We start from the raw sequence: 18,573 nt of genomic DNA, 5'->3' as shown, positions 1-18,573 counted from the left end.
CGGATGTGACGTCACCCAGATTGTTTTGATCAGCGAAAATTACGTTGTGATGCACGACGGCGATGACTGATCGTCACCCAGACCATAGATTATAGAAGAGAAGCTGTCCGTTTGTCCGTTATACCGTGTGAAAACCCGTTTATTTACCTATTTTGGACGAAAATGACTGGGGAAAAAAATCAAAAACCGGAAACGGAATCCAGGCCATGAAACCGGATGCAGATGTCCGTGAAGTAAGTGGAACTTGAGAATAACATTGAATATTAAGCAGCATAGCGCAATCAGAGATTAAACAATGAACGCGCGTCCAGCGCGTCGAGCGCGTCGACGGCCAACTGGACAAAGTAGCACTTGACGCGTTATCGCGTCGTCCGCAGTCAAAGAGTTAAATAAGCAACCTGCAAAATAAGCTTTTTGATCCATATAATGCTGGGAGATGAGACAATTGGTCTCAGTTCCACCACATGCTGTATAGCGAACAGCACGAGCTTGGTCAGCATCATACTAAAAGTACCCTAGCGTATATTATTCACAACAACAGAGGCAAAACTGCAACTGGCTTCAACAGCCAATTTTAACATAGTGTGTCCATTCAAAGGCTGCACCATTTTACAAATATCTGAACTTCTCTCCAAAATTCACAAATCGTAATAAAAAGTGATGTATGGTTTTCTCCACCTGTTGAAACGGCAAACAAAATTAGGCTAAGGCATGCGGCAAATGAATTAGGGCAGATGTACTTCTGGACTGTTGTTAAATTTTTATTGTCATTTTTTTCTTTATGATTAGAAATTAGAAAATGTTCACCCTCTCTTTGTGTAGCCGCTGGAGTGGGGATTTGAAGCCGTGCCCATTATCTACACACTCCAGCTCTGAATGAAAGCTCACATGTAGTTCAAGGGCTAATGAATCACATTCAGAAAGCTTATCTGCTGGCTGGTTTTCATACAGTGCTCCAGACCACACAATACAAGTCATAATAACAGCTGTAGATAAGTACACTTTAAAATCCTGAGTGTTAATTTAAGTGTGTGAGTGTACAAATGTATCCATTTTGGTTACATTTGGGCACCAATTTGTACACTCAGTAACACATGGATCGATTCAATTTTAGGATTTTACTGTAGCTAGCATAATGCTAAGAACTCGGCTTCATAACCAGCTTCATATAGTACGACAACATCAAAAATCGTTGGATTGTTAGATCTCCTCTCTTTATGACATTATATAGCAAACAGAGAAGTGCAGTATAGCTCTTGCATGTGCATTGCGTACCTAAGCATGCCGTGGGCATGTAGGGAAAAAAAGTCTCCTTGAACTACTGAAATCAGATATTGTTATGCAACCAGTATTTTTTTATTCATGAATTCTCTTCCGCACTGCATACATCTAGTCCGTCACACCACAGTCAACGTACACAGGAAAATTCCCCAAATATATAATCTCAATATACAAGGCGTGTGTTCCAAAAGAGGCTACACAAAAGGCAATTTTGCCAATAGATAAGATTTTGAAAGACAAACGAATAATGGTCCCAATAATTGGGCCCAAATGAATGTGCCATGCATGCACAAGTGCCAGAGACACGAAACAGCAGCCTAGCAACAGACAAAAGCCATCATACAACTCCTGCGGCTCCTTGAAATATCATTTAAAGGAATTTCTGACCAATAAGCAATGCCACAGAGTGGAGAGTTCTGCTGCTATGAATTAATGAAGTAGATTCCAGTTCCGTCCTTTTCAAGTCCCCTACAACAGAGATATGGCTGTATGCGAAGCAGATGGCCACTGCATGGAACAATGGGGCAGTGAGGAACCATTCACAGTTCCAATGACTTCATTTCTAGAATATCTTCATCAACAACCCCCCAAAACGGACGATGGGGGATTTTTCATAAAGGCCTTCAGAAGAGAGGACAGTACAGGGTTTTGAGCAGAGGTAACCCAGACACTCACACTCTGCAACCCAGACACCCATACTCTGCAATTCGCACAGCACAAAAAACGAGACCACAAAGATAGCAGTGATGGGGCCTGTTGAAGAGGGACGAAATGACGTCTCGATAACTGCCGGCCAACTCCGGTCCCTCCGCACACTTTGATTGTCTGTGAATGTACAGAGCCAGAATTTCCCACTGATCTCGTCTTGAGCAAAAGATTGCTTTAACCCATTTAGACCGGGAAAGAATCTGTCTCATTCTTAATTTTTAAAGCAAACATTTGAACTCAAATTTTTGCTTCTGGGGGGTCCCTGGAACAATATATTTTCGGATGGGGGTCCACATTTTAGGGGTCCTTGACATGAAAAAGGTTTGAGACAACATACGTTTTTTCCAAAAAACTGTTCGGATTTATGAGACATTTGTAGAATCCCCCCAGAAGCAAAGATTTGAGTTACAAATGTTCACTTTAAAAAACATATATAAAAACACGATTTTTCAAAAGAAATGGCAGATCTACAAGCTTGCATCTGTGTCAAAATGACACAGATGCGTTCCCGGTCTTAATGGGTTAATTGTGCGCTGCCCCTCGGCAGACCCCTCGTTAGGGCAGAAGTGCAGGTCTTGGGTCGGAGGCTGACCAGCTTTTCACAGCATTAAAACATAAAGACCCTCTTGTACTGTGCCTGGGGAACTGAACATTAAAAAAAAAACTTGGCCTGTAATTAACTAGAAATTATACGACACCAAAAGCTAAATATCCACAGTCCGGACCCTCCAGAAGGAGTTAAACCCTAAAATAAGTATGTACATATATTCTGGCACCCAGGGTATTCGGGGGATACTGATTTGATTTCTGATCACCAGACAGAGTCTCTACCCCCTCAGCCACAGTGTGGCCGTCCAGATATTATGTTTATACTGAAAGTCACAGAATTTGCAAAACCGTGGTAGGAGAAAAAAAAAGAAAAAAAAGGGTTTCAGTCCCAAAAATGTGCATTTTTATTATTTTATTTTTCAATGTCTGTTATCCTTCCCCGTGTAAGCCTTCACAAAGGGAAACTCCACAAGACAGACAGACACACACACACACACACACACACACACACACACCAGCAGGGGCGAAAACATAATCTCTGCCTCGTGGCCTTGCAGAGATAATAATCTAATTACCAAAAGGTTGTAGTTAGTTCACAATATGTTGGATTTGTGCTTCATTAGGCCATCTGGATCGATCTTTGTGAGAGCAGGTGTAGGCACTAATTAGGCCAGGTCTGCATCAGTGGTCAGATTTAAAATAGGGTGGCGTACAAAGAGTGTTGAGAGGGAAGAGGAGGCACTTGTTAAAAACAAACTTCTCGTTAACAGCCGTTCCGAGTTGTTTTGTGATGAAAGGTCCAACACCAAATCTGGCGACGTACAATGTTTTCTCTTTTTCACATGCAAACATGTTGGCATTTCAGAGTCAGGGGAGTCAAGTCAATTCATTTGCATCACTGCATCACTCAGTGCTGTTGTTTAGCGACAGAGTCATCTCATGGATAGGACGATGATCGCTGCTATTATGACACTAATTAATGTCCCCCTACACCGACAAGTGACAACATTCCTCCATGGCTCCCTGTCTGGGCCCTTTTTAAGAGCTTTAAAACACATATATAATGACTTTTTTTTTTTTTGTTGTCTTTTTAAGTCCTTTTTAAAGGCCTTATTTTCACATAATGAATTTTAATACCTTTTTAATACTTTACGACTTCTGCGGACACCCTGTAAAAAGTTACCTTGCGTGCTGCGTGAATGTCAAAGAAGGGCTTGGCTCGGACACTGAAGGGCTCCTTCGTTTTGTCGATTTGGCCCGTCTTCATCTTCTCCATTCTGGGAGAAATGATCTCCTTCTCAATGCACAACAAGCGGATGTTGAAATCACATTGGCCGACTGGCTGCCCCTGAAAAAACAAAAAACAACAATTTACACATTAATAAATGATCCCTGGGATGACATCTGTGAAATGCTACCTATATAAAACGCAATATGATTTATGTTCACATTCCAGCCAAAAGTACTAGGTTTGAGTACTTTACAGTAGGTTCTTTAGTAATCACGACACAGACAAATCTCCAAGTCATGCATGAAAGAATAGTCTGTGGTTTTCAGTCATTTATTTCTCCAAGGTCATCAAAATGCAATCTAACACTAATCTCTTTTGGAAATGTCTTGTATAGCTATGAAAATGAAAAAAAATAATTAAGTGCCAGTCCACTGCCATGGTAACAGTGTTATAATCTGAATAATCATGAGCTGGAGGACAAGCGTCCTCGTGGGGCTGAGCAGACTGACCATATAGTTGCTACAATATTGACACCAAACCTAGTGTGTGCACAGCGCAATCCGCATGTCTTTGATGTCGCTATGACAACAGGACTCTCATGCCTTCGCCTGTTGCCACATGCAGTAACTGTGAACAGAAGAGCACCGGCTGTCCAACCAATCAGCTGGCCGGAGCCGTCATAGCCTCTACCAAGCGGGTCGGGCCACCGAGGCCAAGCCAAGGTTCCACCAAGCCCATCTGTCTGTCCACTGAGAGTATGGGGGAAGTAAAGGGCAATGAAAGCTGACGCTCTCGCCTGCAGTTTCTCATTAATGTGCCTGGTCGAGAAGAGCTAAATTAAAAGATAATGTCTGTCTGCCGGAACTGCTTTCAAGTGAAAACGGGAGGAGAGGAGCTGGGTGGAAATCACTTTGGCGATAACCGAATTTTACAATGTGCAGACCATTTCCGGTTTCAAAATGGGAGTCTGCTTAACTGATGTTCAGTATAGATCGTCTAAGGAGACGCAGATCTGAAATGGCAGGAGAGCTTTGTAGATTGTAGTTGAATTCAGATTCTGAAACAACAGTCATATACCCTTTATTCCAGGGAAAACCAGTAATGACAACATTGATGTATGCAAGTAAAATACTTAGGTTATTACTGCATGCTGTATTTAATGCTTTCCACTTGTCCACTTGATGAACTCCACTTAAAGCACAAAGGGGTAGTATTTACTCTCTTAATTAATCATGAGTGTGTTTTAGGCGTAACATGGATTAATCCAATAAATGTGTTTGGCTGTTGGCTCCCATTCCCTTTAAGAGCCAGATGTTCCTGCTTGCATCTTGTGTATTGCTATTTAAATAATGGATTCGGACAGTTGGAGGAGACCCAAACAGTTTTCTGCACAGGAGAAAGATCTGCTTGTGCATGAAGTGAAAGTGCGAAACCATCTATAGGAATCCAAAGCTGAGGTAAAGCAGACGTGGGGGGGGGGGTGGTGGTGAGTGTCTCCTCGTCTTCAGGAATAACCAGAACAGCCGCACAATGCCAGAAGTGATGTAATGATGTCAGGAGACGGGGAAAACTGCTGCTCACCTAATGTGTATTTCGGCATGCTGTTCAGAATCGAGCCTTCTTGCGTCGTGTAATGTGTCATAATTCATGTCCAAGAGACATCTTGTGTCAGCCTACTGTCCTATCAATAAAGGCATAAAAGGCCAAAAATAAATCTTTGAAAAATAACATTAAGATTAATAATCACATGCTCATCCTCTTAATTTAAACCACTTGTCAAAGCATGAAGGAGCGGAACAGCTGTATGGCTGTGCCTACAGCGTGGCAATTCATAGCAGTCCAAGAGACATCCATGACGGATGGCGATGTCAAGGGCTGTTCACACCAAGAATGATACCTGATGATAAATGTAACGATAATGATATGAACATCCACACTGATAAATGAACGATCTGTAAACATTGGCTGTGTAGGAGCCACAACATGGATATTGAAGACATGTTAGGCTACCGCTGTATGCTCTGTTGCACAGAGACAAAGACAACAACAAGTGCAAAGGTTCACAAAATTCTTCAAAGAGTCTTAACATATTTCAAAGTCACATGGTCTTTAAATATATAATAAAAAATAAAAACGTGTACTTGAAATAAACGTCTATCTCACTCTCCTCCACCTCTTATTCTTATAATTCACAATTTCAGCTGCAATGCTGTACTGTACGTGAGCAGTGTTGGGTGCGTTACTTAAAAAAAGTAATTAGTTATAGTTACTAGTTACTTCTCCAAAAAAGTAACTGAGTTAGTAACTGAATTACTCTATTGTAAAAGTAACTAGTTACTAGGAAAAGTAACTATTTGCGTGAAAAAGTTGTAATATGTCAAAGAATTTGGATTGTTTTTGGGAGCAGGTTTCACAAGCCAGGTGCATAGAGTAGAACAGAATAGACAGGTACTTACTACTTACACATAATAACCTTTGCCATGAGGGAGAAATAAACTTCAATATGTATTGCACTTGCTCAATATAATATTTATTGCACCTAAACGCACAGCAACTGGTAGATAACAACAGTAAAACAGGTGTAATAGCCTACACCAGTGGTTCTCAAACTTTTTCAATATGTTGAAATAAGTTTTTAAAACCTATTTTCCATTCAGTGACAGTTGTGCTAGTCAAAATTCTTCCTTAATTTGGTTTAAAGCTTTACAGAGCAACATGTTCACATACATTTGTCAACTATAAAGAAAAACACTGGACTACACTACAGTGCTTTTAGTGTAAATTAAAGAAAAACTGTCTTAGTTACAACTTCAGACAAGACAACTGGTATGGTACTGGTAGACAATACTGTAGCCTACTTCAAGTATTTTCTTTGAGCAGAAGTAAACAGTTAAACAACAAAGTGCTTTTAACACTAGTGTGAATTAAAGACACAAACTGGCTCAGAACTTAAGACAACTGGTCTAGTAGACCAGTTGACACACACACACACACACACACACACACACACACACACACACTAAATTGGAGTTTCTTTGGACAGACGTGGACAAACGCTTCCCCCCGGAACACAACGTGCACTTCACGTGTACATTCTTTCCTTTCCTTTCAATAAATGTGAAGTAGTGCTTGTACCGCCAATTTGTGAAAGCCATCTTGTCGGATTGCTCGTGACTCGCCATCTCTTCTCTACTGGTCTGGTTGTTAAAGTTAGTTTGTTTGTGTGTGCGCCGCGCTGGGTTTGTGTGTAAAAGGATTCGTCAGTGATGTTATGTCACATGTCACTGCTTAAACAGCGTCGAGTCCGTGTTACTTCCTGGTTGCGTAACCTCAAAAAGTAAGAGACATCACTGTCGTATCCTTGGTATTTGTTTTAACCGTGTTTGCAGCAGGAGGAGCAGCAGCCCCAGCCTGTAGTAGCGCTGCGCGCGCGCACACACACACACACACACACACACACACACACACACAGTCAGCCGGCCCGTGGTAACAGAAAGCTTGGGGACGCTTGACATAGTAACAGAGCACATTTCATTGTCACTAACGGTAACGGCGTTGTGACGATGGAAATTGTAATTAATTCGATTACTCGTTACTGAAAAAAATAACAGCGTTAGGTAACGCCGTTTATTTAAACGCTGTTATGCCCAACACTGTACGTGAGTGAAGTGTTGTTGTGTTGTAGATGAGTGACACCCTGTCAATTCAGATATATTTTGATTGTGAGCACAGTGTACGCACATTGTGAACCAGCCTATAGAAGCTGGTTCTATATAGGCTGGTTCAAATCTCTAAATGTGCTCTTTAAATACTGTGGACTTTTACAGTTTTAGCTGGTCTAAAGCGCAATCCCTTTCAGATTTTTCGCACTCCCCCTAAGATAGCAATGCATGTCTAGCCACACCTCATTTTAAGACCAACAAGGCCCTGGGCGCACAGAGTGCATTTACCCATAATAATTACCACTGTTTGGGTTGTAAACTAGCAATGACAGTTGTGCTGTGCTTTGCGCCAGGGTAAGATAGGGCCCTGTGTCAGAGAAAACGTCTCTAATTCACTGCATAATCTGCAGGTTTTTTTCTGACTATGTTCGATTTAGTGACAGAATTATAACCCATACCAGAGGACCTGTTCTGTAGTTCAATATATGGATGCAGGGCAGACAGTGACTGAGATGCTGTAACTCCAAGGTATTTGAATTATGCTCTGCCACTGATTTAGGTAAAGGCCACATCTTTTCTCCAGAGATTCCTATGGAAGTAAAGGGCACCAGAGGAGAGTAAAATGGTCCATTTAAGTGGAGGAGATTCTGGGCAGCCAGTTTGTGAGTTCGTTACTGCTTACATGCACTGCTGACATTTAGATAAACAGAACATAGAGCACTAGAATGTTCAGAGTACAGTTCTGTTCATCTTCTGTGTGAGACAGCCCAGCTCAAGTGTCAGGTACTGATCTAACTTTATACTGTATTTTCCCTCAAGCGTAACTCCGTTACGCTTGAGGGAAAATTTGTTTAGATTATAGCACTTGGGGCAGACAATTAAGATGGCATTAAAAGTCACATTTCAGGATAAAAGGATTGACACACGATCAGGATAAGCCTACTTAGAAACAAATCGGGGGGAAAAACTAACCTTTGAACAATCTACGGACAGCCTCCTTAAAATCAGTGTAATAATGAAATATTGATCCCTTTGGGCAGTAAAATTGCCAATAACAGTTTTATAGGTTTTTTTAATCAACAGTTTAGTTTATATTTCTTCTCTCTCCCCAATTTAGTTATTGCCAATTCCTTCCATGTTTAATAGTCCTACCGTTGGTCCAGGGATAGTGTAGACAATCATGTGTCTCCTACGGTGGTGGGCAGGAACTTTACCCCTGCACTACCCAGATGCCCCCTGCAGTTTTACACATTCATGACCCTGAAGCCATGACACAAATCATCAGTGTCAGGCCGAAGAATTGCTGGTCTCAAACTGTTACTTTTCAGAGAACATTTTCAAAAATGTTTCATTGCTTAAATATGAATAAAGCCAACCCACAGACATCAACCTGATGTCCCTATTTTAAGTATGTCATTATAGCTGAAAACCTTCAACATTCTCCAAAATGTTGAAGCAAAAATAGCAGATCTGAAAGCTCACATCATGTCGCATCACAACATGCTGTGAGCCTGTAGATCTGCCATTTTTGAAGTATAAAAAGGACCTTAATTTATGAAAAAACGTAAAAATATGAAATATGGAGATGCAAGGTGTCATGCTCAACATTCACTTTCAGTGAATGAGCAGTGACTAAAAGCGTACTACGTGTTCCTAGAACAACTGTTATCATGTTCCACACATTCGGCACCATCTGTCATCTGTGTCATCAGGACGGAACAAGATGTAAGTGTGAGTGATTGCTCAGTAGGAAACACACACTTCAATCCCGTTGATCCGCCAATCTAGGATAATGAAGATATGTCTATATGCTGACATGACTGGATGACCCAAATCAATGACATTGACTGTCCCTGTCATTGTCAAAAGCGGTGGTTGGAATCTTTTTTATTTCCCTTTTTGGTCCTTGTGCGGGTTGAGGTATTTCTCACTCTTAGACCGTTTATAACACTAAATCCAAGTACCGGTCAAATAATTACCTATCGATTTTCTGATTGTTTTGGGATTTATAGTAGCTTTAAAAAAAATGGACATTGCAGTGGCAATGTTCTTTCCGTGATGGCCATCCATCCAGTGCTGAATGAAAACAAAAAAGACCAACAGCAAACAGATAGTAACACTGTCAATACTGTAACTCAAAAGTTATTGATAGAATAATTGCAACAAAAACTAGAAAAAGTGCTGCTCCTCGGAGCACAGGTCTCCGCCAGGTCAGGTAGGTTATTGTGGCCTCCTGATGGCGCTATAATAGGCCAATGTGAAAAGGGTGCCATTTCTTCTTAGGCCTTTCAATCGGACACTGCATTCATGAATTTAGGCATTTTGTTCCAAAAATGTGTTTTGCTCAATTAGACCTGCTGGTGGCGCTATAACAGGCCAATGTGAAAAGGGTGGCATTTCTTCCTCGGCCTAGTGGGAAGGTGAGCACAAAATTTCACGGAAATCGCATGCTGCGTTGATGATTTGAGGCATTTTGTTCAAAACAAACCAATCCTGCAAACTTTGGAAGCCAATCTTAGCCAATCAGGATAGAATATGGAAAATCGGACAGATCCATATTGATCACATGACTATAGAGATACTGTGTTCCGATTTGCGTGAGGTTTGGACAAAATCTGTAGGAGTGATATCCAAAAATGCGTTTTGCACAAATCGGCCTCCTGGTGGCACTATAACAGCCTGGTAAACCCTCCCTCCAGAAATCTCATTTGTATTTTATTTCAGGAGTGAGTCTGGCCTGCAGACCTATATGGGCAATTTGGCTGTGGGCTGGAGCTGGGCGGGAGTAATGTAGCTTTGATGTCCAAGTGGCCCTTTGATGTCCAATTAAGCCACTTTAGGCTGCAGTGATTATCACCAGGAGTAATTGGTTTGTCTTTGATGTTAATGAGCAGCTTGTATGAAAGGTGTATTGATTAATGACGTGTGAACCACTCGGGTTCCACCTGATTGGCCTACCCCCGCTGTCAATCACAAAACAATGAGCGAGGACGCTGATTGGCTCGGTTATTTGGTAATGCACCAGAAACGCCCATACAAGCCTTCATGCCAGACTCACTCCTGGAATCAAATGGAAATGAGATTTCCGGAGGGAGGGTTTACCAGGCTAACTATAACAGGCCAATCTGAAGAATTGGGCAGAGGTTCGGCTTTGGCATCCAGGGAGTGTGTGTGCACAGTTTTGCAGTGGCCGGGTGCCGGAGATTAGCTGTTCACAGACAGACACACAGACGGACGGACGGACAGACACACGGACAGACACACGGACGGATGGACAGGGCGCAAAACATACTCTCGCCATGCCTTTCGGCCTGGCGGAGACAATAATCAATAGTTGCAGCCCTAGAAGTGCATGGTAAAGAAACTAAAAAAGAAGGTAACCTGTTTGCAGGAAGCAAAAAGCATCCGATCCGTCAAGCTACAATTCTGTGAATTATTGAACAGCTCTTAAGGGAAAACTTTACTGTAGAAGAAAAAAGTGTATCTATATATAAAAATGCATGAAATGTTAAAACAGGGGGAAGCTGTGGGAACAGAAATCAAGCCTTCTCTCAGAGAGAAGATGGGCTGAACAAACCGGCTGAACGATTGAAATTCAGGGAAGTGGTAAAAAAAAAGAAACCCAACAAAAGAGAATGGATCTTGACTGAAGGCTTAGTGGTTCTCTGAGCTGATGTGAAATCAAAGACAGTGCTGATGAAGTCAGAAGGACTAGTCAGAGGCAGCATCATGCGCAAACTCCGCTCTGGGATGTTTGAAATAAGAATGTTTTGTTCCGTTGTTAAACTGTTCCGTTCACCACAATTTAACTATTTTTGCACTCTAAAGGTCGGAGAGGCTTATTGTTGGTATCAGCCAGAGCGCGGGAGTCTATCCCCATTTCGCTAGACCCCTGGGAGATGGATTGCGGAGGTGGAGCTCCTAGTACTTACCACACAAGCCGTGCTACTCATACGCCGAGTTGGCGGTGCCCGAGATCGAACCCATGACCTTGTGGTGGAAAGGCGAGTGCTCTACCGACTGAGCTACCCAGACACTTTTGCACTCTATTTAAATAATAATGACACAATTACCCCGTGGGATCAATAAAGGTATCTATCCATCTATCTAGTCTCATAGAGACCCGGCCGCGGCCCGGCCCCGCTCTCCCGTGCCGGAAAAACGAGTGCTCCAATAGTGAGTTATATTCTACACCAAATTATTGTATTTGTGCGTGGACCCCTGAAAAGATTTTATGCCAGGGGGCCCCACAAGAGATTTTTTGGTGCATTATTTCTTGATTTGTTTTACATTTTTAACACATTTTCAAATCTCTCAAAGCTCTACAACGCAATGAACGCATTGTGGGAAACCCTATCAAGGACCCCTGGAGAGCCCAGACCCCACTTTGAGAACTGATCTACATTACAATAGCAAAGTGCGCCAGAATGAAGATGTTCTTCTGGGCTTCCTTTACCATCTTTCCCAATTACAAACATTCACACAGAATATTCTTGGGTGTATGGCTGTATGTAGGGCAGTGATTCATGTTCACCAATTATACAGGCGTGTCCGTGATATAGAGATAACATTACAATTCTTACAGTTAGTGGAATTCCCCTTTTAAGGAGCATGTATGGAATGTATGAATGTGGGTGTGGGGTGGGCCGGGGCTGAGTGGGTAGACAGGCCATCTAGGAATCGGAAGGTCACTGGTTCACCTCCGGTCCGCCCAGTCTATGTGTTGAAGTGTCCATGAGCAAGACACTTAACCTTTAACTTCTCCCCATGTGCTGTATTAATGGGAGCCACTGCTCCTAATAGTTAGGATGTGTTAAATGCAGAGGACAAATCTGCAAATGTACATGTAACGTAGCAAACAACAACTAAAGGGGACACAAGTATTATATAGTTACAATGCAAGAAAACGTTAAATAAACTCTACCAACGTTTTGTCATGACAAGTCTTCTTAACTCTTCCAGTGCCATGCTTATTTATGGAATTTTGGTTCTGAGTGCCACAACCAAAATTAATTGTAAAAAAAAAGTGCTTAGGAGCCGAGATACAGCCTTTTTCAGTAAAAAGTTAAACAAGAAGTGAATGGAGCAGCAAATCGTCAAATCATCATATCTTGGGTTCTGAACATGTTTAAAAAAAAAAAAAAAAAAGTTGTCTATGCAAAACAGGCTTAAATAATTTTCCAGTGTCTATGCAAAACAGGCTCAATCATTTAGGCACACCGGGAGTACTTGGTCATGAATAAAAGGAACTTCTTTCTTGCTTTCCTGAGCACCCTTGAAGGTCAGTTCTAGATTTCTCATTTATTCTCTCAACTGTAACAGCTAGTTCTTTGCAGACACGTTTTTAAAATGCATCTTTCATTACAAACATAATTTGGTAAAATCGACAGGGTCAACACTGGCTGTTCTAGGGGATGATTATGACAACAGTGAGTTTAGACTATAAGTCAGTTTAAAATATATTGAATCTACGGATTATCCAGGTGTCAAGAAAACTGATTCGGTCAATCCAAATTCAGTGAATTTTAGGTTAAGAAATGTAATTAAAAAAAATACCAAGACTGTTACAGGTCAGGCAGAATATATCATCTACATACCATAATAATAGGGAGAAAAGGGATGTTTCTCATAAAAGGAGTTTGTTTTAACTCATAGGAATAAAAGAAAAGATCCTACACAGCACAGTTACAACAGTTGTAAAGAACATGAGCATTGTTGTTTCAGTGGGGCCACTTTTTCTGCTCGCAGTGAAGTGGACTCTGAAAACCATTGTCACTATTGCTTAGAAAGTCATTGGAGGGATTGCCCTGTGCTGCGGAGCAAGATAAAGATAAATGAAACGAGGTCTATCGCCACTAGGTCAGTAGTGTGGTGCCGTTTCAGTTGCCCCGTCTGGCCTGTGCCTCGAGGTGAAGGGGGTTATTCTATACCAGTGGTTCTCAACCAGTGGTCCAGGGACCACCAGTGGTCCTTGAGGGGGTTCCAGGTGGTCCCCAGCTAAATGATGGAGTTGGTGACCAAATGGACCCGTATAAATCTTTAACTCTTGAGAGTGTAAAATGAAACGGAATGGCATTTGTTTTCACTTTACACGGTTAGATTATTGTTAAACATCTGCATTACTTAGTTAAAGAATTGTTATTTTGATGAACGTTGGCCTGTTTTTCTCTCCTATATGGTACCAACATCAATACAGTATATGGAATTGTGGACAAAATCCTATCCAACGATAGCAAAATTTTCAAAGTTTTGGGTCTGAGAGGCTAGATCTCATCAAATGGTGGTCCGTGGCTCAAATGCCAAATAAATAATGTACCTTGATATGAAAAAGGTTGAAAACCACTGTTCTATATAATTGTAAGGCCACTGCAGGAGCTGCGAGGTGCCTGATAAACTTGTAGACGAGCAGTGTAGTTCTGAGACACATGTAATGAGCGGATTAGTGATAGTTATAGCCCGTTCATTGCCAATGGTTTCATTTTATTAACCACATGAGAGCCCTAGCATCCCTATTCTGGTTGTCGAAAATAGGCGCCAATTCACTTGTAGCAGATCTACAATCTCATAGCACGTTGCGAGCTTGTAGATCGGCTATTTCCGGCAAAGAGATTTGGTGTAGAGGGAAGAAGGAACAGGGGACATAGGGGACACCGGTCGACAAAGTATGATATAAATGGTCAAACAGTTTGTTTGCTCAAGTCAAACACAGTGTGACGTGATGGCCAGAGTCACAATTGACACTTAATTAATGAGCCATCACCAATTAACGATGATTGACATCTCCCTGCTCAGGACTGAAATTGCTACAGGTGTGTGATTGAGTGTGTGAGTTTTAGTTTGCATGCTAGCAGCAGCACTCAAGTTATTTAAAGGAGAATACCGGACAAATTAAGTGTTGCCTTTGATGTCTCGTTACTCACCGATCGACGTGAAAAGTAGCGTTCTTTTTTTCCATAGATTCCCGTGTCGTCATTTTTTAAACCCCCTCCGTTGTCAGAATGGGAGCGTGTGGGTCAGGGAGATTCGTAATCCGCTCTAACTCAAACATGGATGCCCCGTTTGACACGCGATCTTCACTGGGAGATACAGGGAGATCTCGCAGATGTAAACAGACCGTGTAGAGCTCAATCTTAAGGATTTTAACAAGATCTATGGCGACATGAAAAAAACAAAAAAACAACAAAAACACCTTGGCACTGGTGAGTACATTATGAGATTAACCTCTGGCGGTCGATGTGTTAACGGTGGCCTCGCAGGACATTTCAACGCACGTTTGACTATCATGAGACTCCACAATGACTAGCAGAAGAGAGAAAAACAACTTTGCCTCGGTTATAATAGACGAATCTCCCTGACCCACACGCTCCCATTCTGACAACGGAGGGGGTTTAAAAAATGACGACACGGGAATCTATGGAAAAAAAGAACGCTACTTTTCACGTCGGTCGGTGAGTAACGAGACATCAAAGGCAACACTTAATTTGTCCGGTATTCTCCTTTAAAACAGTTCACTAACTGTATAAGCAGGCCTGCAGATATTCAACCTCCACTGCGTTTGGAATCCAGGGAGGATAATTGAGACTGAGGATGTGATTTGTTGACCATAGTGGGACCCTATTCAACACACAGGTAACACAGAACAATGTACTATATCTGATGGAAAAGCTCGACTGACAGCAAGAGGATTCCATTTCAGACACTTGACTAACAGCAAGAGGATCTATTCCATTAACTGACAGCAAGAGGATCTGTTATGTTTGTTTAATTTTTAATTTAAAAATACTTAATTTTGTTTTATTTCAAAGGGTGTGGTGACTTGAATTAATAACCCCCATTTGTACCCCCAGGTCTTGAGTTTGAAAATCATTGATTGAATATATATTGTTTTGGGGTTGCTATTATTGATTTTCTCTTAAATGCAAACTGACTTGAAAGCCATTTATGTTGGGGTTAATGATTGATTTTAGCTATTATTTGAATGCAAGTCTGTTGCAACCCACCTCTGGTCATCAATACAAAGACTGTTCCAAAGATTTAAGGGTTCTTTATTTTTTATTGAGTCCTTTGTTCCATTTCCTTCCCACACCACCTGGCTACACAACAAAAGGAGAGGCTAAGCTACTCTCTGGTAGGTACACGCCTACCTGGCACCCGTAAAAAAGCAGCTACTTGAGGAAACCGTTTATATGTCCTAGTTCATGGAATTATATTGCAAAATGTGTAAAGATCAAGTTGGACTCTTGCGCAGGGCGAAGTAGTCGTAGAATATAAGTGACTTCCAGGGACTTAACCGTTGTCTCTGGAGTGTTTTCAATGCACTTTGGAGACACTGGAATCTATCAGTAAATCTTTTGGCGTCAACAGTAAAAATATTATAACTAACTGAGGTGTCTGAACTTCTGTCATCGCTGTGACAGAGGCATGATGTTTCGATGCAGACCAAGAGCGTATGCTTACAGAAATACTTGCCTAGCCACAAACTAACAATCGACTTCTCAGGTGGAGGGGAATAAAGAACATGTAAGATGTGACAAAGCAGAAGCCCACATTCTGTGCTTCAGCAGACAGGGCAGGAGATGTCAAGAGGCAATTTTCTCCCACCCACCACCTCTGCAGTGGATGTTAAGAGCTCTTATATACTCATCTCATCCTCTGCTTTGTTTAATGTCATGTCTAATGAAATATCAAAGAAAGATAACGAGGTCAAGGAAAAGATGGCAGAACTCCAATGTTGATCTCAGGTTCTAAACTCAAAATTGACAAATGTAATCTCAGAATAATGGTTTTCTATATTATAATACATCTTGTGAAGGTATATGGATAGTTGTGGGAACATCACGACAGCCTGTCAATGCCTCCACAGTGGGAGAGCTGACAGTGACTGACAGGCATTTACTCAGAGCTGACACGAAACAGTATAGCTGCAGGAAGTCAAAAACCCTCATCTAATTCCACAGCCAACAGCTGAAACAGAACAACCCACCTCCAAGTCTTCAGGGTTGACAGTCAAGGTCAACCAATTTCATGTTTCAAGAGGCACCCGCTGTGCTGCGAGAGCACCCGCATTGCATGACTTGAGAATTAATTTAGCCTTTTTAATCTACAAGCTGCACTTTGACATAACCTCTTCAATTTTCCGCACAATCTACAGATGGAAGCAAGTGAAAAGCCTTGTTCTCCTACTCTGGCCGAAGCTATCATGCACACAAAGCTATTCTGGCCTGAGGAGAGGACACATCATCCCTGTCGCCACACTACACTCTCACCGCTAACTCGGTGGCTGCTGGCCTGTCTGACTTCCCAAACAAGTATTTTGTGTGTTTAGTGTCACTTCAGGGCCCGAGGCCTGGTGGGTGGTGTCTTTCCTCTCCTGCTGGATTTCCATCCTGGTGTAGTGCCTCGGTGCGGAGGAGCAGGGCACGGCCACATAATGGAGAAGGCCAATAATGGCCACGCTGGGATCAATACAGCACAGCGTTAGCGATGGCTTTGAGGGGAGCCCCCGTGGAGACTCTAACCTCTGCTCCGCCTCACAAAGTCCTTTCCCTTCGCCACTAGGGTATTGATTGAGCCACTCGCTTGTGTGGTCGATCCTCTGATCGATGGAGGGGACGAGGTTACAGACAAACATAAGAGCGCTTTTCGGGCAGAAACCTTCTACGACCATATTCCATGTTTTTATGTTTTCAGAGTGTCCCACAAAAGTAGCTAAAATAGCCAATCTGCAAGCTTACTTTCGCAATAAAAAAAAACTGGCATTCCTACAAATGCTTAAGTCTCTCTGTGGGTTTTATAAATATTTAACAAATGACAAATATTAAGAGGAGCTTGAGACAAAATAATTCCAATAACTATTGGATCCATTGGAACAAAGATTTCCTGAAAAGTAACGGTTTTGGACATACCGGGTTTCCACCCAACAGCGACGATAAAGATCTTGGTGCCCCCACACACACACTCAGAAGAATTCATCAACCGGTTTTTTTTCCATTCGTGCAGGGTCATTCATCTGTGGACTGACCTGCCGTTATATCAGCATGGAGATAAGCTTAGCCATTACCAGCCAGTTGATTGTTGTCCTCGGGCAAAATAAATCACGTCGGGGTGAAAAACGAATGTGACAACACATCACATGAGAGAACGCATAATTAAGCCTGCACATTTTATACAGTTGCTCTGTGGCAATTATCGCTGCCACAACTAATGAGCGACGAAGAAGGGATAATCATCGGTTTCACTTCAGCCGAAAACAATGAGGCATCGTTGTTTTCGGCTGCAGTGACACCAATGATCGTCACCTCTTTTGACAATGTCAGAAGCTCCAACAACCATTAAATCCTATTCTAGCAAATTAACGAACTAAACAAAAGGAAAAACGCAGACAGAAAAAAAAACACATTTAAGTGGTAAAGTTAACTTAAAAGTTGAATGTGGGGAATAAATATTGAGTGTAATAGACAGGTTCAGCAGTGGCTGCGTGCTTTGTTTGTTAATTTACCCTGAAAGTCATGGTTTACTGATCGCTGTTAACCACTTAAGCCCTATTATGAAAAACAATGAGGCGTGTTTTCAGCTGCATTGACACCGATGATTGCAAATGAACGATGAACAAAACAAAATGCAAACAGATATAATAAATCATATTTAAGTGGTGACGGTTACCTCAAAAGTTGTGTGTAATAGACAGGGTTCAGCAGTGATTGTGGGCTGCGTTTGTTTGTTAACTTACCCTGAAGGTCAGGCTTGCTTTACTGATCCCTGTTAACCACTTAAGCCCTATTTTTAAAAACAGCAAAAGTAGCCGATCTACAAATACACAACGTAGGGACGCCTGGTTGGGAAGTGGTTAACTATGTGGGTCTGTGATTCTGTGAGTGAAGTTGCATCCTCGCTCAACATCTAGGCCAGCACAGCGCCGACACCTCTGCTAACAGGTAGGAGTCTGGACGAATTGGCCTGCTCTTGTCCTCAAGGACTTTGTGTGTGTGCGTGTGCTAGACACAAGTCAATAAATGCCAATGCACTATAGAAGACACCCTGCTCTGATTAACTCTACTACTGACTGCAGATGTTCTAACTGCATTTGAAAGAATTTGACACTCCATTTCCTCTCAGCTGGACCCCAGGCAGAAGGGGACTGAT

General features: G+C 42.0%; 1 protein-coding gene across 1 annotated transcript in view; it reads right to left on the bottom strand.

Moving 5' to 3' along the window:
* rngtt (RNA guanylyltransferase and 5'-phosphatase) overlaps positions 1–18,573 on the bottom strand; it is a 104,579-nt gene that overhangs the window by 48,099 nt on the left and 37,907 nt on the right. Inside the window, exon 11 of the mRNA XM_080453328.1 lies at positions 3,722–3,886. Within this exon, the coding sequence (XP_080309454.1) occupies positions 3,722–3,886 (165 nt within the window). The remainder of the gene's footprint in view (positions 1–3,721; positions 3,887–18,573) is intronic.

This window comes from Gymnoscopelus braueri (genome assembly GCF_963280865.1).
Source record: "Gymnoscopelus braueri genome assembly, chromosome: 16".
NCBI lineage: Eukaryota > Metazoa > Chordata > Actinopteri > Myctophiformes > Myctophidae > Gymnoscopelus > Gymnoscopelus braueri.
Note: the sequence above shows the minus strand (reverse complement) of the source record. Positions and strands in the feature narration are given on the sequence as shown.